The 23,556-nt window shown below is 45.5% G+C and overlaps 1 protein-coding gene across 1 annotated transcript in view; it reads left to right on the top strand.

The window, feature by feature from the left end:
• CLRN1 (clarin 1) overlaps nucleotides 1–23,556 on the top strand; it is a 35,630-nt gene that overhangs the window by 1,521 nt on the left and 10,553 nt on the right. The window contains exon 2 of the mRNA XM_046652703.1: nucleotides 21,899–22,078. Within this exon, the coding sequence (XP_046508659.1) occupies nucleotides 21,899–22,078 (180 nt within the window). The remainder of the gene's footprint in view (nucleotides 1–21,898; nucleotides 22,079–23,556) is intronic.

Genomic DNA, 23,556 nt, shown 5'->3' with positions numbered 1-23,556 from the left:
AATGGGGCTGTTAAGAGTTGCTTAGCTTTCCTTGGGGGAAAAAAACAACAAAGCAGAATATCATGTGATTTGCAACTGTATTAAAAAATAAAAAAGGAGAAAAGATGAGTGAAATGATTTAACCATGAGTCATTGGCAGCTAAAGCATGAGTAAAGCTTCTCACAAATGAATTTAAACAAAAGCGGGGAATGTACAGTGAATTTTCTGGAGCCTTTGCATTTTCTGCAGGGAAATGGTGATTAACTTTACTCATCCCCTAGGATGTGTTTCAAAACAATCATGCGTCTTCCGAAGACTTACTGGACACTGAGCGCTGTGCGTACTTTGTCTCGTTTGGTCCTCGCACGGCCGCATTCCACTGCGGTGCAGTGAATGGTTTCCACGGCTGGGTCTCAGGCTGGCCTGTCTCTGATGGAGTTGTTCTAATCAGGTGTCCTGCCCTTTGCTTTCTGTGAGGACTCAGAACCGGTGGGGTTTAGACAACACCCTCACCCGTCTCACAGAATTGTGTCAGTCCCCGCGGTACTCTGACATTTCCCCCAGCCGAGCGAAGGAAATCTGGCGTTGGCTTGTTTGTTTTGTGGTGGTCAGAACCCTCTCTATACGTTATCCTCAACGTGTTAATGCCTCACACATTTCTATGAGGCCCAGTGAGCAGACTTACAGCTTAACTTTCTTCTGCCTAAACATCAAAGCATCTGCTAATGGAGCGTGGGAGAAAGATGGGAAAACTGTGGAAAAAATAGATCCAATGGATTCCCTAAAAAGCATCATGTCACTTAAATAAAGACCCCTCTCCGTGTTAAAAACTTTCTAACGAATGTGCCTTTAGGACACTTGCTTCCTCTAAGGTGACACCCCGATTGCCATAGAGCTTCGTGGTCCTCATATCCCCGTGCAGAACGCCCTCCGCCTGTCAGCGATGTTCCATCCACACATCCTTGAGGGAGGAGAGTCCTCTGACCTCCTTCCTGTGGAAAAGTATAGCCCTGTTCCTATGAAAAAGTAAGAGGCTCAGCCCTGTCTTCTCAATAAAGGCCTCCTTCAAGCAAAATCCAGAGCCTCCGAGGAGCTCAGGGTGGACGACACTTTTCTGCTTCTTCCAGAGCCAACTTTATGATTAGAGCACAACTCGTTTCCCAGAACTTCCCCCTTTCTCATTATCCCTTCAGAAAGTTAGGAAGAAAACATTGGGATTTGCAGAAACTTCCCAGTGCAGGAGGAATGGAAAAGGCAGCACATCGAAGGGTCAGTCACCTCGTGGCCAATTTTCTTCATGTAGTCGTGTCACCATCAGTTAATAGGAATTTCTATTTCAATTCTGTTGGCTTGCTAAATGCTACCTTGCTTACCAAGCTTTTCATTTAGATCAGCGTTGGCCAAGAGATATATAATGCAAACCACAGATGCAAGCCACATATGTAATTTTAAATGTTCTAGTGGTCATATCAGAAAAAAATCAAAAAGGAGACAGGTGAAATCAATCTTAATGACACGTTTTCTTTAACGCAAGACATCCAGAATACTGTCATTTTAACATGTAGTCATTAATAAAAAATCATTGAGATACTTTACCTTCTATTTTTCTGTGCTGTCTCTGAAATCTAGTGTGTGTTTTATACTTACAGCACATCTCCTTCCAGACTAGCCACATTTCAAGTGCTCACCAGCCATTTCAATGCAGCTAATAGCTGTCATACTGGACAGTGCAAATTTAGATGGAGATTTACTCAGGATAAATTGGGCGTTGATGGTGTCCATATTCTAAATGAATTTTTGCTTGGTTCTGCTGTACAAGTTTACATGTGTTATTTTTATGTGCAACGTATGTGTCACTTTTAAAACCCAGATATATGGTACAACATGAGGATGAAGAATGGACCAGAAAAGTAGTTAGGCAACATTGTCATGTTCGTTCCTATTAAAAGTTCCCTATTGCCCACTCTATCACTTTTAATTATAACAAGAGCCCTCCCTGCCAGGATGCACAGTTATGCTGGGGAAGCTTCTGCTTCGTTTACTCTGGCTGCTTTTCATCCGTTATGGGTCAGTGGTTCCTTTTCTAGAGGTCACGAGCATTTGTACCTAGCACACAATTGCATTCGTTATAATGAAGGACTATTTTCCTTTCAAGGCAGCACAACTGGTGGACTTAATTTTTCCTGATATGTCACCTGTAGAATTTTAATGATGATGTTTAAACTCTTAATGTAGCCATCAACACAAAAACTGCCAGTTTCGAGCTCGGTGTGTGTGGGTGTGCTTCTGTTTTGGAAGTTTGAAACACTGCAGAGCAGCATCAAAATATGATCCCCAAGAATCATATGGTATCAATCATTCCTAGATATGCTGATCTATTCGTTGCCAAGACAGTTCAATGAGCTGGTACAAACATATGGAATATTTTTTTTTGAAATGTGAAAATAAAATTTAACCGATCGTGTATCACAGCTTGCGACTTTAGACATACTTTTAAAGGCATTTTAATTTGGACCTTATGATTGAAAACTTGTAAAAAGCTTCACAGAGATTTAGCTTACTTCATATTTTAGAAAAGCAGAGTTTCTTTACCAAATGAGGCATATGACCTAGATTGCAGAGAGGATGTTGGAACTACTTCTGTGAGCAAGCAGGTGGCTTCTTGAACATATTTTGCAGTAGAATAGTTGGGACTCAGGGCTCTGACCACTACTGAGCATTGGCACTCTATCTCCAGGGTCTCCTGCAAGTGCGACTCCTGCCTCCTGCTGACCCCACCTGCCCCAGGTGACCTACTGCTTACCATCCTGCACACCCTCCATCTCTCCTGTCGCCCTGCCTACCCATGGCAGAGCTGTAGGGTCTTTGATGAACCTCCTCCTCATAACACTGCCTGTCTCCCCCTCCCTTGGTGCACGGTCCAGTGGCGGGAGGGGGACAGAAGCCATTTGCACTATTGTACCTAGCATGCATGGGCCCCTCTGCCTTTTAGCTCAAGGCCCTATTGTCTAGTCTCATTCACCCATGAAAACAGTCCAGCAAATAGAGATTTTGTTTTCCTCCCATTGAAAAAAAGTGATTAGTGGGATAGAAGATAGTCATGTCTAAGAAGCACTAGTGTGGAGGGAAAACCTTCAACTTCTTTCGGCCAAATAATTGTTTCCTTCTTTGTCCTTCCTAGACCTTGATGGTCGCTCTATCGTTTCAAATCACCTTATATTATAAGTATTTGAGAATGCGCACTTCTCTGCAAGGAGATCCTGAGCCCCAAGAAGGCAGGGGCTGCGTATCATTCACCCTAGCACTCCCTCAAACCAGGGCCCAGCACAGTGCATGTCACAAAGAGGTGCTTAACAGATGTTTGTAAACTGATGCTCTTGAGATGATGCAACCTGGGTTGAGGCAGGTGTTGGCCACTCACTGGGGATTAGACCTTGAGCAAATAATGTCACGAAGTTGGTTTCCAGTTCTTTTATCTGTAAAATGGGAGGTGAACCTGGGTGATCTCTGACATCTCTTCCAGTTCAAACGCTCTGTGAACTACACAGTGAGGGGCTGGCTCTTCTAGATAAGGTCCTTCCAGCTGTAAAATTGCATGGCTTCGGTAACCTCATTGCTTATAGACTCCTCTGACAGATTTTGGCTGCTGTCATTAGAAGTATTTATCAGGACCCAAACAAATTTTATCAAAGTGAATGCTTCTTTTCTTCCTCGTTGTAACATTTTATTTTTTGTGTAGAAAATTGCAGCCTAAGAAGGAGAAAGCAAAGACTGGGATGTTTTAGAATTCCAAAGTAGACGGGTTAGTGGGTTGCAGAGAGCAGGAGCAGCCACAAACACCCCAACAATCTAGACGGTATTGTCGAGAAAGCAAAAAAGGCAGAAGGTCGAAGACAGTGAGAGGCCGACTTCCTCCTTCCTCTGTTTCTCCTGGCAACTCCTCTTCCATCCTCCCGAAAATTCTCCTCGTTCCTGAATCTGATTTCTTAAACTGATAATGGGAAGAAGTCAGGAATGACCAGTATGTTCAACACTCCAAGGGGAGTCTTTACCCAAAGGAGGCACTTAAGCAGAAATTGTCCTCGAATGGATGAAAAAAATAGGGGGAAAATGCTTTTGAGGAATGGAGCGTCTGGTTCTCCTTGCCTAGTCCAGGAAAAGAGCATTTCTTTCTCCCTCCTCCCTGACGACTGCCCCTACTACCCTTACTAGAAAAAAAATCCACAGAATTGGCTTTGTTTGACAGTTATAATTTTGCATATACGTGTGCGGGCACACTCAAGTGCACACACCCACCCCTTCCTTCCCTTTAAATTGCCCTCCCCCTAACAGCCAGAGAAGTCATAGAGCCCGGCTTTCCTGAGACACAAAGCAGAGCTGAGAGGGCTGCTCAAAAGCTCTGCGCGGCAGGACCTATGGGGGCTTCTGGAACTTAGCACTGGGGTGTGAACCTTACCTGTTGGAGGGTGACTCCACGTTTGTTCTCACAATCTGCTGCTCCGCTCCCTTTTCTAAACTGAGGGTGACTCGTCTTCCCGAGGACTTTCAGACAAGCCAGGAGAAAAAATGCTGATTTCAGCTGCTCACTGGCTGCCTCATTTTGCATCTATTATCTCCAACCTTTACAGGGGAGATGTTATGATGCTGTTCCTCCCGAACAGATACGGAAACTGGAAACTCAGAGAGGTCACAAACATTTCCCAAAGTCACAGAGTTCGTAGATCGCAGACCTGGGATTGAAATCCAGATGCTCACTCCTCTGCCGCGTTCTGACTCCTTACGATATGCGAAAAGGATACAAAGAGATGAAGAACATGTAACAGCAGGCTTCAGTTTCACCATCTATTTAAAAAGTGACGTTGGTACTTCACACGAGCTGGTTCTCGAATATCTGTGTAATGGTCCTTGGCCTTAAGACTTGAATTCATTCACTGCCTCTTCGTTTCACATTTCAGTGGCCCTGATGTTGAAGCCCCAACCTTTGACCTTTGAAGGTGAAATAGTCAAGCCAAGCCTGCTTAATAATCTAGGTTGAGCAGGTCCCATGCTTATGGCTAATCTTTGGGTTACGTAATTATATTACCTTGACATTGATCGTTTCTGTTGAAGGCAGAGCTGTCTGGTTGCACACGTGTTTAGCTGACTTAAGAGCACTGCCAAGGAAAATCTTCACGGTACGATCTTCCACGTTTGTTTCTTTGACTACGACAATTACCTCACCGCACCAATGACCATAGCGGCAGCCTCTTTCCTGGGGTGACACAAACAGTTTCCAAACAGAGACAGGGACAAAAAGAAAAGCAGGTACACAGCATGTGATTGACTTCCAAAACCGATATTTCATTAAGAGCCAATGGGACAAAATTAGAGCACAAATTAAAATCTCATTTGTTAAAAAAATGCAAAATAAAAACTCATTTTTATCCCTGAAATGTTTCAGGGATTTCATAAAGTTAAAGGCATATTTTCTTAAAACAAAACATCTACCTTAGCCGATGACAAATGTGCCTTTCATCTAGTCGTGCAGCTGGACACGCGGACTGGCTGCGGTGTGATAGACTTTAATTACGGGTTTGATAGAGCCCACGAACAGCAGACGGTACCTGGCAGGCTAATTTATGCAGGATTCGTATTCGCTCCCTCTCAGCATGTTGTAACAGTGGCAAAACCATTCTTGGGAGTTATTACCCCAACATAATCATACCCTGTGGATTAGGAGCAGTTAAATGGGGTCTGTTATCAGAGACACATATGCGACAAAGCAGCTGTCGTCCCTAAGCCACCATGGGTGATTAAGGCTCACCGATGGGGCTGCCTCCAAACAGGCTTGAGTCCAGTAGATACGCTTCAGCCAGGAGAAATTCAGGCGGGACTGAGAAAATTGTATTTTAAACGGTCCCATCATACCATCAAGTCTCCTCGTTTGAAGTGCCGGGGTCATGGATTTCATTCTCCCTGACCGGGCAGCCATCAGAAGCCTGGCTCAATACCTGGGTGTGCGATTACGGGTGATATTAAAACAGATGCATGCCTCGAGCTCATGTCAGGGAATGTCTTTTACTGGATTTTCATAATGACCGGCTGCAGATGGGCTGAGGGGAAAGTCAGATCAAGAGCAATTCTGTAAAAGAAAGAAATCTTCTCTCTTATTCTCTTTCAAGAAAATGAATAGCTGAGCAGAAAGGGGCCAAACACAACTACTTTTTTTACATCCTTTTATGTGAAGGACAAGTTGAGAAGGAAACCAGCACCTCTGAAGCTACCGCTATGGCTTTAATCTGAGAAAAAGTGGCTGCACCGTTGCTGACATCATTATCAGAGGCCACCTTTGTTTGGAGGGCGTCACAGATGGTGGTGCCTGCATTTTACATCTGGCCAGATGAAGGCGCAAAGGGCGGATGGGGTCTGAACCGTTAGATCGGTGGTCTGTAACCCTTGCTGCGTTTTAGAACCCCCCAGGGAGTTGGTACAACTGCCGAGGCCAAGACTCCACCCCAGACTAGTTGACTCAGGGTCTCCGGAGGCGGGGCCTGAGCGTTGAAATGGTTTAGAAGCTCCCCAGGGATTCTGATGTGCAGCCTGATGGAGGACAAGACAGGTGGAGTCAGGTGAGGCCAAGAGTCAGGAGCCCTCATGTGAGGGATGGATGGGCCGGGCCCCAGGAGGAGCACAGGGCCAGGAGCAGCAGTTAGCTCTGTTTCCACACAGCCAGGAGGTTGTCTGGTCAAATCCCAGCTGGGATCCTTGGCTTCCATTCCTTTAGCTGCTTATTTCCGTGAAGGGGCTCACACTTTATCACACCCACCTGGTCACAGAGGGAATGACTGGCCTAGTGGACAAGTTTGCAGTCAGAAGATGAACACCCTTGGCTCGAAGCCACAGAGGCTTCCCCTCCCTTCCAAATCTGCTCACCTGTTACCGGAGCCTGCTCTCCACCTGGTCAGGGTAAAGCAGCCTGCTCTCCACCTGGTCAGGGTAAAGCAGCCAGCTCTGCCCTGGACAGGAAGCCTTCAGCCATCCAGCCCTGCCTGCCACTGAGTCGGGGAGGCTGCCTAATTTGGCGGAACTTGGTGGGAAATCTAAGCCACGTTCTCCAGCACTTTACGGGAAATGAAGCTAACATGTTGGCCTCCATCTGCCTGTCTCCTGTGTTAGGGTCTCCTCCTTCCACAGAGACTATCGGGGGCCTCTTTAGAGGTGTGCCATCAGCTCAAACATCACTTTAGACGAGTCATTACAGAGAATGTCCAAGAAATTGCACAAGGGAAATAGAAGCGAGAATGGGAACACTATATCAGGCACTGAGGAAAGCGTGTGACAGGTATCAAATAAGTAATTAACTATAAATCCAGAGTTCCTGGATTATTTACAGCAGTAGTCAGCCACCTGGTCAGTAAAAAAAAGTAAAAATCTGAGCTACAAGGTAGAAAGTTCGCCTGATTCCGTATAATCTACGGACTACAAGCAGGGAATCTTTGGTCCCCAGTATGGATGCCCAATAACTCCCACTCACCCCAGTGATTGGTCCTGAGACTTGGCAATGCAGACATTGCCCCTGAATTGAGTTCTTGTATCTCCCACTCCTCTCAGCGAAAATGCAACTCTCCTGCCACTATCATCACGTTAAAAAGTATTTAAGCAATTACTTAAAATTTACAAAGAGCTTTCACATAAATGATGTCACTTGTGTCTCTCAAAAGTCCTTTAACTTATTTCTATTACCACCCACACTTATAGATAAGGGAGCCAAGGTACACAGAGGCCCACATGAGCAGTAAATGGCAAAACCAAATTAGTCCCAAACTTCCCCAACTCCAAAAGCTATGCTTTTCCCAAGCTGCCATGCTGCCTTTCAGTTGTGGCCCGGCTGTCTGTTTCTGGTCCCACCAGCTCCCCCACCCTGCTTGCTTGGTGGTGAGTGATGTTCTAACAACCTAATACACTTGGTTAATGCCGAAACATAGCTTTAGTCTGGATTTACTAATTCCTATTTTAAGAATTGTAGGATAAAAGATATGACTGTTAGACCAGAATCAGTAATAGATGAAAGGAGAACAAAGTTTCAGGATAAAATATAACAGAAGAGCCCAGCAGAGAGAAATAAAATAAACTTTAAGGCAACTGAAATGGAAACCATACATTTGGAGATATCAAATGAAACATGGATTAATGGCAAGCAATAAAGGAACACACTTAGCAGTTAGTAAAAACAAATAGTTCAGTATCTTATTCTTAGTACCCTCCAACGATCTATTGAAAACAGCATGACTTTACATGTAAGACACAAATTCTTTGTAAGTAAGAGTACATGTGCCCTCCTCCCCCCTGAAAAAAAAAAAGATCACTGGGTGCCTGCTATGTGCCTAAACGTTCTTCTAGACTCTGAGCACGTGAAGGCAATGTTCACAAACAACTAAGAATCTGGCAGAAGTGTGTTTAAAGAACCATCTCCTCGGAAGAGCTATGCAGGTACCTCAGTCAAGATGGGGTAGGTCATGTTTAAATAACAAGTAAGTCCAAACATCGTAGGTTTAAATCAACAAAAACTGATTGCTTGCTCCTGGTGCATATTCATCGGAGTTCACCTGGACGGCCGTTCCGGGATGCAGTCACCATCTGGAATGTCGCCACTTGTCACAACGGAGAGAAAGAGTTGTGGAAGTGCTCACACTGGCAACTCAATGCTCTGACCCAGAACTGACGAATGCCACCTCCACTTATATTTTATTGGCCAAGGTTGTTACACAGCCACCTCCAGCTTCAAAGGGGCCAAGATGTACAATCCTATCATGAGCCCAGAATGGGGAAGAATCGAACTACAGATGGCTGAATAGCACTAATTACTATCCCAATTATTGCTTTTGTTCAGAAAGCTCCCAAAAAAGAGAGTTACTCTCTGTCTGGGCAAAGCACAGGGAAATTAGAGGAAAGTTCTTAAGGATTAGAAGTAGATATTATTAGACAGCATTGAGGAAGCTATTCTGAGCAAAGGAAGAGCATGAGCAAAGTTATGAAGAGCCTATTGTGGACAGAGTACAGAGGATGTGGGAGGGAAAGAAGGAGGAGGAAGATAAGGCTGGGAGGAAGGCAGCGACGGGAACATGAGGGACTTGGTTTGTACTGAGGCAGTTAATGTTATCCTGCAGGCAATGGGAAACCATTTAAGGATGCTAAGCAGGCACGTTACCAGACAGAAGATATATCGCAAGAAGACCAAAAGAGAGGTGGGGAGGCTGGTCAGGAGGCCCCTCTAACATTTGGGTGTCCAAACCCAAACATTGTCAGAGGGCTGGAAATGAGGGGAAATATTTCCAAAATAATCAGAAGCAAAAATCAACAAAACGTGGTGACAGAGGATGAACCCAGATTTCTGCTGGATGGGTAATTGTAACAATTCAGCAGGATGAGAAATACAGAAGGAAGGAGAAAGCTTAGAGCAAGGATGACATTATTTTTGTTCATATTTAAGGAGGTTCCACTCATGGACCAGTAACAAGAGACGTCCCTCAGTTTCAAAGATTTGGGGGTCATGGGAGGGGCCTGGGGTAGAAGCAGAGAAGTGGAAATCAGCAGGTCGGAGGTGGTGGTTGGAGTTGAAAGTGAAGATGAGGTTTCCCAGGGAGTGGAGTCGGAAGAGAAGGTGGACAAAGATGTGTTCTAGAAAACACCAATATTTATGGGTTCAAGAGGAGGGACTTGCAAAGGAGACTGAGAGGGGAGGGTTGGTGAGCTGGAAGGGAACCAGCTGAGGGGAAACCATGGGAAAAGAAAGCTGCAACAAGGCCAGCAGTCCAAAACACCACAGGGGTGTCAAACCAGGGACCATGAAAACAGTCCTTGGCATTTTACACCAGAAGGTCCGGGGGACCTTTCCTAAAGCAGTCCTGATGGCGTGGAGGGGAAGGCAGGTCCTCGCAGGAGCTGAGGAGGGAACGGAGGGAAGGACCCAGAGGAAACCTGAGGTCAGGTAGCAGCTAGAGGAGCCCTAGGGCCAGGCTAGGAGTGTGTGCGTGTGTGTGTGCGTGCGTGTGTGTGTGTGCGTGCATGTGTGTGTGCGTGTGCGTGTGTTCATGTGTGTATGTGTGTGCGTGTGTTCATGTGTGTGCGTGTGCGTGTGTGCATGTGTGTGTATGTGTGTGCATGTGTGTATGTGTGTGCGTGCATGTGTGTATTCATGTGTGTGCGTGTGTGTGCATGTGTGCGCGTGTGTGCATGTGTGTATGTGTGTGCGTGTGTGTGTGCGTGTGTATGTGTGTGTGCGTGTGCGTGTGTGTGTGTGCGTGTGTGCATGTGTTCACAATGAGAGGATCTTGAGCATGATTCTATGCTGAGGGGTTAGAGCTGTCGGGAGGAAAAGGCCAAAGACAGACAGGAAAGGTGGGCGATGGATCTAGAAAGGACCCTGCAGAGGTGGAAAGGATGGGTCTGAGACACAGGGAGAAGGCCAAGCCTTGGACTAGCGAAAATCTTTTTCACTAAGAATGGAGGGAAGGGGCATGAACCACTGGACCAGAGTGGCACTGGGAGGTGGAAAGGTGAGGGAGTGCCCCTGATAGCCGCTGTCCGCTCTGTGAAATGGGAGAGTTCGGGTCACAGGACATTTCCAGCCTTTTGTAAACCAGGCCCCTAAGACTAAGGGACACAGAGGTGGGGGTGTGATCGCTGCTAGGGGGGTTTGGAACATCTGACAAGGGTCAGAAGGGGGAAAGACTGCACAAGGCTTTGCAGAATGGGGGGACCACAGATCAGAGGCTCGAGGGGTCACCCTCTGACCAGAGAGTGGGGGTAGCACGCAAGGAACACAGCCCAGAGAACGGAGCCCCCACCAAATGATTGCGGGAGGGTAACCTTCCTACAGCGAGCGTCCCTGGGACCGCGTTTTCACTCCATGTCACTAACTTAGGACTCGGCTCTGTTTCGTCAAGCAGACCATAGCGGCAAGGGCGTGACAGCCTTTCTCCACATGCCGAGCAGGTTACACCCCGTGCCCCCTCCCTCCTGGACTTGGGTGCCTTCTGTTCCGCTATCAGGGGAGTGAAGCCAATGACCAGTTTCTTCTAGCTCTCTGTTTCTGACTAAATATCTTGTCAGAAATCTCTGCTTTCCAGACTTCACGGAGAAGCTGAGCTTTGAACCCTTGGGGGTGAAACAGTGGAGCTTAGTAAGTCCGTTATAAAATATAGCTGACGTTCCTCAAATTACCTTGTATCTATACATAGTCAGCATTCTTTCAGAAAGCACTTTGACCCAAGTGATTCCTTTCTTGGGAGTTCATCCAAAAAGGTTATTCCCAATCATCTACCCCCATAATAAGAAAGACAAAGGCATGTGCTTGAAGATGTTCAAGGAAGTGTTAGCTACAATACTGAAACAACGGAAGGCAACTCAACAGACAGCAGTACATCAGGTCAATGGAAAACCATGTAGTTATCCAAATGGTGGTTAGGAAGACAAGATGTACGACGCGGAAAATGCTTATATTCTGGGTGAAAAGAACAGCGTGTGACCTCAACACTGTATTATGGTTATAGCAGTGTAGGAAATAAATATTAGGGTCGACAAATATGTGTCCACCTTAATAATAAAGGAATACCTTGGAAGGCTATTCCAAGGAAATCTTGGAATAAAGGAAAGTCTTGCTTTTTATGTTGGTAGGATTGTAGGTGAAATTTTTATCTTCATTTCCATTTCATTGTTACAACATTCATCAAAAGACAAAAGTTCCCCTTTAACAGCTGGACCTTTAGACCCACTTACCGAAACCTGCTGAGGAGCCCGGACATCCTCCCTGCCCCTCCTGCCCAGCTCACAGGAAGGAGCTTGGTCGCGCTCAGGTGTGAGATGAATTCTTTTACCAAATCCCAAACTGTGAACGTGTTATTGAACAGCAGTCAGTTTCCACGTAACATGTTGACAATCCCCCAAGTATGTTAGATTAAAGTTTTTCTTTTAATAAAGAGATTTGAAATTCCATTCCAGTTGCCAATCAGGTCTTTCAATTTCTGAAAAAACCAAAAAACCATCCTGGGTCCTGTCACCCTCTCTGGCAGCTACTCTAGTCTATCTCCATTGCCCCAGATTCTCCCTGAAAACTCTTTCAGTTTAGCTCCTGTTTCCCCCAGCCCCCTGAAACAGCTTGCACCAAGGTCAACAGTGACTGCCCGACGCGATGGACAAGTTCTGGTTCTTAACCAGAAATTTCCATCATAATTTACACTGCCAACCATCGTCCACACCCCTGGCCCCGGGGTCACTAACTGGACCGTCCACTCCTCTTCCTTCCCTCCTTGCCAGTGTGATCCTAACTTCCTTCAAACTGAACCATGAGCTGCCGCCAAGAAACTCCAGACCTGCTACCCACGTCAGACTCCATCCCTGCATCCCAGTCCAAGCAAATTGCATCCACCCAACACATGTGTGTCCACAGCCGCCCACATCAGACTGCATCCCTGCATCCCACTCCAAGCGACTGTCTCCACCCAACATGTGTGTCCACAGCCACAGCTGCATTCTCCACACAGCAACGATCCCCCTGAGGAGGGGAAAACTGATTCTTGGAAGCAAAAACCACCCCTTACTCTTTAAAAAGTGTATATGTGTGCAATGGATTATTGTTCATCCATGAAAAAGAAGGAAATCATGCTGTTTGTGACAACATGGATGCACCCTGAGGGCATCATGCTAAGTAAAATAAGTCAGACAGAGAGAGAAAGACAAATACTGTATGATCTTACCTACATGTGGAATCTATTTTTTTAAAAAATCAAACTTATAGAAAAAGCGGCCAGATTTGCTGTTACCAAAGGTAGGGGTTAGGGGGAGAGGGGACTAGATGAAGGTGGTCACAGGTACAAACTTCCAGAATAAGATAAATAAGTCCTGGGGATGTGAGGTACAACATGGTGAGTGCAGCTGACTCTGCGGTACGATATCTAGCAACGTTGCTCCGAGACTAGATTCTGAGTTCTCATCACAAGGAGGAAAAACAGCTTTTTGTATCCAGGTGAGATAATGAATGTCAACTAAACTTTTTGCGATAACCATTCACAACACATTTAAGTCAAGTCACTATGCTGGACACCTCAAACTTATACAGTGATGTATGTGAATTATATCTCGATAAAACTGGGGGGAAATGTGACATATGTATAGGCATAGATATGAATACAATACAGAAACCAAAATACAATAGATCTATGGTATTGAAATCTCATGGGGGCAGAGTGATTAGGAGAAAAATAGAAGCAAGAAAAGGGGTGAGGGTGTGAGGAGGCGAAGGGGCGGGGGCTGTAACTTTAGATACGGTGGTTAAAGAAAGCCTCCTGGAGAAGGCGGCAGTGAAGTAAAGACATGGAGGTGGGGAAGCAAGTCATGGGGATACCTGGGGAATATCCAGGCAGACAGAACAGTAAGTGCAAAGGCCCTGAGGTAGGAATATTCCTGGCATGTTTGACATACAGGAAGGAGGCCAGTGGCTGGAGCCCACTGAGCAAGGAATGAGTAGCAGATGAAGTCAGGGGCCTGGCAAGGAGTCCCGTCATGGATGGCCTTGTGGGCTGTTGTACTGACTTGGCTTGTGCTCTGGGTGAGGTTAGAGTCCACTGCAGGGGTTTGAGCAGGGCGTTGATATAAACCAATTCATTTTTTAAAGATTCCTCTGGCTGCTGGGCTGAAAGTAGATTGTAGGAAGGAGGGGTGGAGGCAGCGAGACCAGTTAGGAAGCCCTCGCACTCCTCCGAGGGAGAGAAGGTGGTAGCTTAGACCAGGGTGGAGCAGCGGAGACGGGGAGAAGGGTCAGATTCTGAAGGTGGCGCCAAAGGTCTTCCTGATGGGTCGAACGCGAAATGTGAGAGTAAGAGAGGAATCAAGGATGATGCCAAGGAAGAAGGGAAGTGCAGCTGTTCTGGGATGAAGAAGGCCAAAGGAAGCAAGTGTGAGGAGGGGAAGACTGCAGGTTCGGTTTGGGACACACTGAGATGCCTGCTCCATGTCCCAGTCAAGAGGTGTGATAGGTGATGGGAGGACATGCAAGGGTGGGATTCAGGAACAAGTCTGGGCTGGAAATAGCCATTTAAGAGTGTGCTAGGAAAAGCCACGATACTGGCGAGAGGACCAGGGGAGTGAGTGAAGGAGAGGAGGAGAGGCACAAGAACTGAGTCATCCCCCGATGACTCAGGAGATGAGGATGAACCCGCCAAGTAGACGGAGACAGCAGCAGGGAGGGGGGAGCAGACCCGGGTGCATGTCGTGTCTGGAAGCCAGGGGAAGACAGCATTTCCAGGAGGAGGGGGCGAGCTGCTGTGTCACACGTAGACCAGGAAAGATGAGGATAAAGAATGGACCAGTGGGTGTAGCAGCTTGACGCTCATTGGTGCCCTGGGAACTGTAGCATCAGTGCTGTGTGTTCGAGAGAGAAAGTGCCAGGGGGAATGAGCTGCTGAGGGGATAGGCACCTCCCTGAGAGGTTTGCTGGGAGGGAAATAGAGAAAGGGGCCACCGCTGGAGGAGCACTTGGTGAGAAAATGACAGCACGTTTGTGTGCTGATGGGGCTGCTCCAATAGAGAGGGGGAAAGGGATGGTGTGGCAGAGAGAGGCGAGAACTCCGCAGCAGCGTCTGTGAGGGGAAGGTATGGCTCCTGAACGCTGGTGGAATTGGCCTTAGATAGGGCTGCACCATAGTGACCCTCTGCTGGGCACCTAGTACTGTCCACTAGGCACTTCACTCACTCATGCCACTGAATCCTCGCAAGTTTGAGAGAAAGGTGGAATTAGTCTTATTTGTCAGAGAAGGAACTCAGGTGTAGGGAGTTCACAGTTAGAAAAGAAGCTGGAATGGGAGCCTCCTCTGTCTAATTTCAAATGCCTGGCCGTTTCCCAGGTCGCCCTATGGAACACCCTCATTTTACAGAGGGAACCAGGGACCCATCAATCTGCTCAGGGTCACACAGTGGACTAGAACCTGGGGCCTGACTCTCGCCCACTGCTCTTTTCTTCTTCATGACGCTCTTCCTTCCTGCATGCAAGTGGTCTCCTCTGCTGCAGGTCTCTCACAGCCGGAAGACCCTGCTCATTCCAGACCTTGTTCCTCCTCCTCTTTCGTGTTTTCAGTCTGATTTACTGAGGTATAATTTACACACAGTAAAATTCACCCTTTTTAGGTGTACAGGTCTGTGAATTTTGACGAATGCATAGAGGCATGTAAATACCACCACAATCAAGATACAGAACACCCCATCACCCCCAAAGTTTCCATCATGCCCCTTGTAGTCAACCTCCTCCCCACTGCCAACCTTGGGCAACCACTGATCTGCTTTCTGTCCTTATCCTTTTGCTTTTCGCAGAATGTCGTACACGTGGAATCATACAACATGCAGCCTTTTGAGTCTGGTCACTTCCAGTTAGCATAACGCATTTCAGATCCGCCCATATTATTGTGTGTACCGACAGTCTGTTCCTGTTCATTACCGAGTAGGGTTTTATTCTATGCGTCGGCCGCAGCTTGTTTATCCATCATCAATGGATGGATATTTAAGGTGCTTCCAGTTTGGGGGGAATATGAATAAAGCCACTGTAAACATTTGCAGGCAGATTTTTGTGTGGACATACGTTTTTAATTCTCTTAGACAAATATCTGGGAATGAGATTGCTGGGTCCTATGTTTAGTCTGTGTTCAGCTTTTTAAGTACTGAAACAACTGGATATCCATAGCCAAAAAAATTAATTAACCTTGGCAATATATGAAAGACAACTCAAAATGGATCATAGACTTCAGTGGAAACCTAAAACTGAAAAACTTCTAGAAGAAAAACATAGGAGAAATATTTGTGACCTTGCATTAGGCAAAGACTTCTTAGATTTGACGTGCAAAACGTGATACATAAAAGAAAAAATTGATAAATCGAACTTCATAAAAATAAGAACTGCTCTCCAAAAGACACTGATAAGAGACTGAAAAGACAAGCCAGATACTCAGAGAAAATATTTGTGAATTAGTTATCTGATAAGGGGCTTGTATCCAGCATGCTTAAAGAATTCTCAAAATGCAATAATAATGATAAAAAATCCAATAAAAAAACACAAAAGATACGAACAGACACTTCACCAAAAAAGATATATGGAAGGCAAATAAACACACAGAAAGAAACTCACAAAAAGATGCTCAACATTATTAGTCATTTGGCAAATGCAAATTACAACTACAATGAGATAAACTACACACCCATCAAATAGCTACCATTTTTAAAAACCTGCCAAGTGCCAGCAAGAATGTGGAACAACTGTGACTCTCAGACATTGCTGGTGGGAAGGTGAAATGGGACAGCCACTTCATTTCTTAGAAAGTCACACACACAGGAGCTGGGGTGGGGGATGGGCTGACTACGGAGGGGAAACGGGCAGTTTTCGGAATGGTGGAATTGTTCTGCATCTTGATTGTGCACTGTATGCGGATGTCACAACTCACAGAACTATACATAAAAAGAGAGAATTGCTACTGTGTTAATTTTACTTTAATCTTAAACAGGGGAGGGCAGTAAAAAGCAAAGGCAGCAATGCCACTGTGTGACTTCAGGCAAGTTACTTAACTTCTCTGTGACTCAGGGTTTTTTCATCTATACATTGGGGATAAAACACTACCTTCCTGTATTATTGTAAGAATTGAAAAGTTTAAATCTCTAACTGTAACTTATGCTTTAATTTAGTTGTATTAAAACATAGTTTAATTGATATAATGTATATAAAGTACCTGGAATACAGCAAATGCTATATAATTTTTGGCTGTTACATTTATTCTTCTTAGTGTTACTTGAAGAAGTTTGGTGATGCAACAATGGAGAGAGAAGAAGGACAATTAGGGTCTTGAACCGGGTTAGAGATGAGGAGACCTGGAGCCACTGACTCAGTCAGCGTGGAGGAAATCAGTGATGAGAGAATGAAAGAGGGAGAGTAACCATGAACGCGCAGACCGGGCCTGTGCTGCTAGTGGGCATCAGCTGCCCATTGTAATAAGTAACTCCCTTTCACTTGTCAACAGCTAATCAAGTAATTTCTAGAAGTTAGAAGTGACTGCTGGGTTAATGACAGCCCCTCCGAAGATCAAAAAGTTCAAATCCTTTTTCTCTGTTGTCGTCCTAAACCTAAAAGACCAAACAAATCCACCTCCTACCATACACGGTATCCAATACATTAAAGTGACGTCTCCCAATATTAATGTGAGTGGTCTGCGCTCAGCTTCAGCCAAGGAGAAGTCCTGTTAGTGCTGGTTGAAAAATGGACAGTTGTTGCCAGAGTTCTGGTCGGTCCTTACAGACTCACGGAATTCTCATCAAAGAGGAAACTTGTTAAAATCTAAGTGTAACATGCAGGATTAGTGCTCTGCCAGGTGACTTTCTCACAAGAGTGGGAATTCTAAGAGACTTCATAAGAATTAAAATGCTCCACATGCCAATTTATTCTAGCTTCTGGCTTTTCTTTCCAGGAGGCAAATCGGCGCAACTTTTTTCAATTTGGTTACAACCCTCAATTTTCAGACAGCCTTCACCTAGCTACCCTATCAGAGACGAAAATGTTGCCACCTCTTCTGCAGGTGGGGAGATAGACGGAAGCAGGTTTGTTGATAACTGCTGGTAAAAACCAAGTGAGCAGCGGATGGAGTCAAGAACAGCAGTTGGATCAACTGAGCTGTCTCAGCAGCTGGAAGCTTCGGAGGGCAGGAGATCGTAGTGCAAGACTAGCTGGTTCACTCTGTGCCCCAAGAACACGGGCAGAGGGGACCACTGCGGTCACTGACGACAGAGGCTTAGCACCTGTGAACTCGAACATCCACATTGCCACTACCCTACTCTTCCAAATGGAGCTGAGGAATTCTTTTTATCTCTATCTATCTATCTATCTATCTATCTATCCATCCACCCACCCATCCATCCATATCATTTCTTTTTTTTTAAAGAAATATTTTATTAACATCAATTTGTTTTTGTGAGGAAGATTGGCCCTGAGCTAGCATCTGTTGCCAATCTTCCTCTTTTTGCTTGAGGAAGACTGTCGCTGAGTTAACATCTGTGCCAGTCTTCCTCTACTTCCTGTGGGACGCTGCCCCAGCCTGGCTTGACGAGCAGTGCTACGTCCACACCCCAGATCCGAACCTGCCAACGCTGGGCTGCCGAAGCAGAGCGCGCAAACTTAACCACTCAGCCACGAGGTCAGCCCCCTATCCATATCATTTCTAATTGATGAGGACTTTTAAAAACACAACAACAATACCATTAACATAACCAACAAAATCAATAATAGTTACGTAATATCATCTACTACCCAGCCCGTGGTCAGTTTTCCTTGGTTATCTCAAAAACGTCTTTTATAAATGGTTTGTTCAAATCACAAACAATGTTCATACATTGCATTTGGTTAATAAGTCTCTTAAGTCTCTTTTAATCTAAAACAGTCACAGGAATTTTTTACGCACTCATTTATTCTTTCAATTATTTTTTTAAAGTATTTATGTATTCATAGAATAGATAACACTTGCAGGACAGCAAAAAAACATTTTTCCAAACAGAACTAAAAGGGACAAATGAAGCAGCCCTCAGTCTCCCTCCCCAGAAGCAATGTTACCAGTTCCACACGGAGCCTTCTAGAAATAGCCTCTGCCTAGACAAGCATGCCTGTTCCTGAGGCTGCTGTAGCATGGTGGGCAAAAGCTAAGACATGAGTTCAAATCTCCACTTTGCCACTTACTGAGTGTAAACCTTGGGCAGGTGACATCACCTCTGGGGGCCAGTTTTTCTCCTCTGGTAAGTGGGATTAATAGCAGTATCTATCTCATGGGGTTGTTGAGAGAATTAAATCAGATAAGTACGGTACTTAAATTATAGTTTGTTATTGCCTACGTTCCCCTTTGGCTTTTCCCCAAATGATAGAATGATGCACATTTCTCTTTGTTTGCTTTGTGCTATTCATCTAACATCACCTGTTGATGATAATTCCATCACTTCATTGAATTGATTCACTTCATTGTTTATAATCGTAGACATGTTCATTGTATGGATGTCATACTGATAGACATGTATGTTACTTCCAATGTTTTGCTTTTACCAAAAAAAATGCTTCAATGAATATCCTTGTAATATTTTATTCAATTCATGTGCAAAAATATCCATAGGATATACTGCTGAAAATAAAATTGCTGAGCTAAAGGATATGTGCATTTTAATTCTTCGTTGGTATTACCTAACAGCTTCGAAGGAAATTGTACCAATTTACACTCCCAAGAAAACTGCACAAGGGTCCCCATTTCCCCACGCCCTAGCTGGTGCAGAATATTGCTGCATGCTTTGATCTTTGTAAATATGGTTTGTTGAAAATGGTATCTCATAGTTTTAATGTGCATTTCTTTTACTGTGAGAAGATAAAGAAAATACAGTGCAACTAAACCTCAGCAGTCAAATGACCTGCCCGTGACTCTGAGTGAGGACACTGAGGGAGGACACCGAGTGGACACCATCAGGATACGAATGCCCCTGTCTGTACTCAGCGAGGGGTGCTCCGCATCTGGGGGCACTAAGCACATTTTATGCACATACATATCTAGCAGTGCTGAAGGGTTTGTTCTGAACCAGTGCAGCTCCCTCACCCATCGCCCTCTGACGCATGATCAGGAGCAGAGCCTTGTGGCCGCAGGACATGCATTTGTGCAGCTGACCACTTCCCTCCTCCTTGGAACATGCTCTTCCCTTGGCTTCCTGCTGTCCCACTCATGGGTTTGCTCCTCACTCACAAGCTCCCTATCCCAGTCTCCTTGGCCGGCCTCTCCGCTCTTCTGTGCAGGTAAACGTGGGGGAGCCCCAGGCTTCCTCCCTGGGCTCTCTGTTCCTCTGGCCACAGCTTCTCCACAGGTGATAGCTATTCCCCTGGCTTTAAGAACCAGGGCTGGGACTAGGGGGGGACCACAGAGGCACCTAAGCCTCCGTCCAGGCATCACCATTGATTCAGTTGCTCAGGCCAACAGTCTAGGAGTTATCCTTGAGTCCTTTCTTCCAACAAGTCCTGTCTTCTACCTCCAAGATATACTCCATATCTGACAAGCTCTCACTACGACCGCCTTAGGCCAGGCCCCATCTCCTGCCACTGGAAATAGCCCCTGCAGGTCTCCCCAACACCCCACTTGCCTCCTACCCCCCACCCTCATACTCACTGCTCAGCAGCCAGATCAGAATGATCTCTCTACATCAGGAAAGAGATTGTATCCTTCTACTTAAAATCCTCCAGTGGCTTCCAAAGGAATGTAGAATTAAACGCAGCTCTGCGCCACAGTCAGCAGACCAGGACGAGCGGGTGCAAGGATCTGCTCCCAGGGAGCACAGCGCTCCTCCGCCTGCCCTCACGCTCCAGCTCACGGGCTCACTCCTGCCCTGGCTGTGCTCCTCTTCCCCGGGATCCTCTTCCCCAGAGCTCTGTACGGTCACCTCCTTCTCAACAGTCAGGTGTCAGCTCGGCTGTCACTCTCCTGACCGCCTCATCATCATCCCGTCACTCAAAATCCCCTCCCCCTGTTTTACTTCTCCACAGCATTATGGCTCCAAAAGTGTCTTATTGTGACCACATACTAGCCCCCAAACTCAGGGCTGAAAATGAAACTATGAGCTGCCCTGGGCAGTTCTTGACTGGCTTTCTCCTCCGCTGCAGTTAAATAGCTGCTGGGGTTGGAGGCACCCAGGGGCCATTCTGGGCTGGGCATCCCAGCCTCCTCCCTCCCAGGTCAGGTGCTCCTCCGGTGGCCTCTCTCCCCAGCACCGTAGCTGGACTTCCTGAGGGCGGCTCAAGCCGCCAAGAGAAACGGAAGCGGCTGGTCCTCTTATCGGCTAGGCCTGGAGCTGGCACGGTGTGCTTCTGCTGCCATATTCAAGAGGTCAGAGCAGTCACAGGCCAGCCCAGGTTCAAGGGGACTGAGGAGCAAATTCGACTTCTTAAAGGGAAAGTGACATGTGTGTAAAAGGAGGAACCAGTTGATGGTGCCGTCTTTGCCAGGAAGCTTTGCACTTGTTTGTTTGTTTGCTTGTCCATCTATTCCCGTCAGGTTATAAAGTCCGCAAGACAACAGGGACCTTGTCTAGCTTGTTTTCTATTTCCAGCACCTAGAACATAGGTGGTGCTCAAAAAATAAAGTACTTGATAAATGTTTGGAAAACTACAATGGACTGAACTAAACTTCCCAGAGTGGTCTTGCCATGTTTGCTGATGCCAAGCACGCTGATGCCTCACCAAATAAGAGAAACCCCACAGTGATAAAGTATTTCATTTCCTCTGCAAACAAGAAAAACTTGCCCTGAACACAAAATCTAGAAATAGATTTGGTGTGTTTTCTGAACGGAAAATATTTCCTGTATCACCAGCAATTATTTTCCCCACAGCTTGTGCTACATCAAAATATTGAAGTTGACTGAAAATACCCCATTCTTTAATCTTAGTGTAGACTAGAAACAACTTTTTTTGTAGGAAAGGAAATATAAAAACCTCCTGATATTTAAACTCTCCCAGATAAACCCAAACTGAAGATGTCATCACAAGTTAAGACATTAAAAAAAAAGATGACTACCCGGCAATGTCATTAAAAGTTTGGTCATCAATATGTAGTTTTTGATTATAAAGCCAGCCCTTGTTTATTTAAGTAATTACATATGACCAAGGACAGAAGAAAAATTCCCTCAAATCTCTCCTTTGCCAGTTTTTACTGGAAGTTTTATAAAATAATCCCATGTTTAAACCTTTTCGTAAATCCCTTGTAAATTAGTAAGTGAGAATGTATTCATCTGAAGGATTTTAGTGATATTTGAGGTTAAAAAAAGAGGGATTTAACTTTTTAAATCACCCTTGCAGACGACCGCTAATGAAATCTCTTCTCATCTTTGTTTTATCTTCAGTTTTCCCGGATTTGCTCAAAGTGATTCCAGTGAGCATCCACGTCAATGTCCTTCTCTTCTCCGTGATCCTCGTTGTTGTCACCATGGTGGGGACAGCCTTCTTCATGTACAACGCCTTTGGAAAGCCCTTTGAAACTCTGCACGGCCCACCAGGGTTGTATCTTCTGAGTTTCATTTCAGGTGAGGACAAAATTCTACCTCTGAAGACAAATGTGCTTTTCAACGTGTCAAAAGATTGGTGCCCACATGCAAAGTTACAGTACACACATGTGGCTGCTCTCTGTAGCATTGCTTGTAATAGAAAAAGTGGAGGAAAATATAACTGTCCAACAGTAGGGAATCCAATCAATACATTATGGTAGTCTACACAAATGAATATAATGCTGACATTAAGTTATATTTTTGAAGAAGATGTAATCAAAGGATAAATGCTTGTATCAAAAAAGTAGTATATAGGATTTTATAAACATGAACCCAATTTGATTAAATATATGTATAAATAGAGAGAAAATATATAAATACAATCTCTCCATTATATACAATATGCATAAATACATACACACACATATATACACATATATAGAGAGAGTTCATTCTGTTGGTAGTAGTAATCTCTGAGCAGTGAAATTATGGATGATTTCCATTTTTCCTCATACTTTGTAATATTTCCAAATGCTCAGTAATGTGCACTTGTTTATTCATGATCAGAAAAATAAACGAAAATCATTAAAAAAGAGTAAAGGGCCAGTGTTGCGCCCACACGAGTTGCCGCATTGGGGCGCGCAGGGACTCTGTGCAGCCTCATGGCAGGCGCATCTGGGCAAGGAAATCTCGAAACCCAGGAACCAGCTCATCAATAGACAGGTGCTGCTCAATAACCGGGGCTGATGGAAAGGAACGTAAAATCCGTCAGCACCACAGGCTGCTCCGGATATATTTATAAGGAGGAGAAAGAGAAAGATGAGAAAATCAAACATATTGACAGAACTCACGTGTCGCCGTCCTTCTTTAGGAGGTCTCTGACTTCACCCCACTCCAAACTTGCAAAAGGAGTCAATACAGGAAGCAAGTACTTTTATTAATGAGTTCATAGAGGTATGAGAAAGATTACAACTCACACCAGCAGGCAGTGGGTGCAGATCCGCATTAGGCTGTTTCCTTCTCTGAAGTGGCCCTTTGGCTGCTGGCCACCAGGCCCAGGCCCCTTCTTTCTCTTGACACCCCTCCCTTCCTCATCCCCCACCACACACACTCCTCAGCTCCAGCCACAGACTTGCATAGCTCCCTGTGTGTAAAACAGAGCCTCATGGCTAACAGGGACTCACCATCTTAGAAGGCAGGATAGCCTCCATCCATGTTACCAGAGCACACTGCTGGGGGTCTCCCCCATCTACAGCTTGCTCATCAGATGACCCGCCCAGCCAGTGGTTCTCTCTAGTGGGGGCTCTGTGAGTATTTCTCCATGTCTTTCCCAAGCCAACAATGCAGTTTTCAAATGTGCAGACATGATTCCACTACGAGGGCAGAGTCTTTCTCATCTTTGTATCTCCAGCGAAGCATCCAGCATGAGGTTCTGCACACAGTGAACCATTCAATACATATTCGTTGACTTGAAAAAGCCCAGAAAGAGTTGTTAACTTGGTCACTTAGACAGTGCA

This window comes from Equus quagga, chromosome 1 (assembly GCF_021613505.1).
Source record: "Equus quagga isolate Etosha38 chromosome 1, UCLA_HA_Equagga_1.0, whole genome shotgun sequence".
NCBI classification, from domain to species: domain Eukaryota; kingdom Metazoa; phylum Chordata; class Mammalia; order Perissodactyla; family Equidae; genus Equus; species Equus quagga.
Note: the sequence above shows the minus strand (reverse complement) of the source record. Positions and strands in the feature narration are given on the sequence as shown.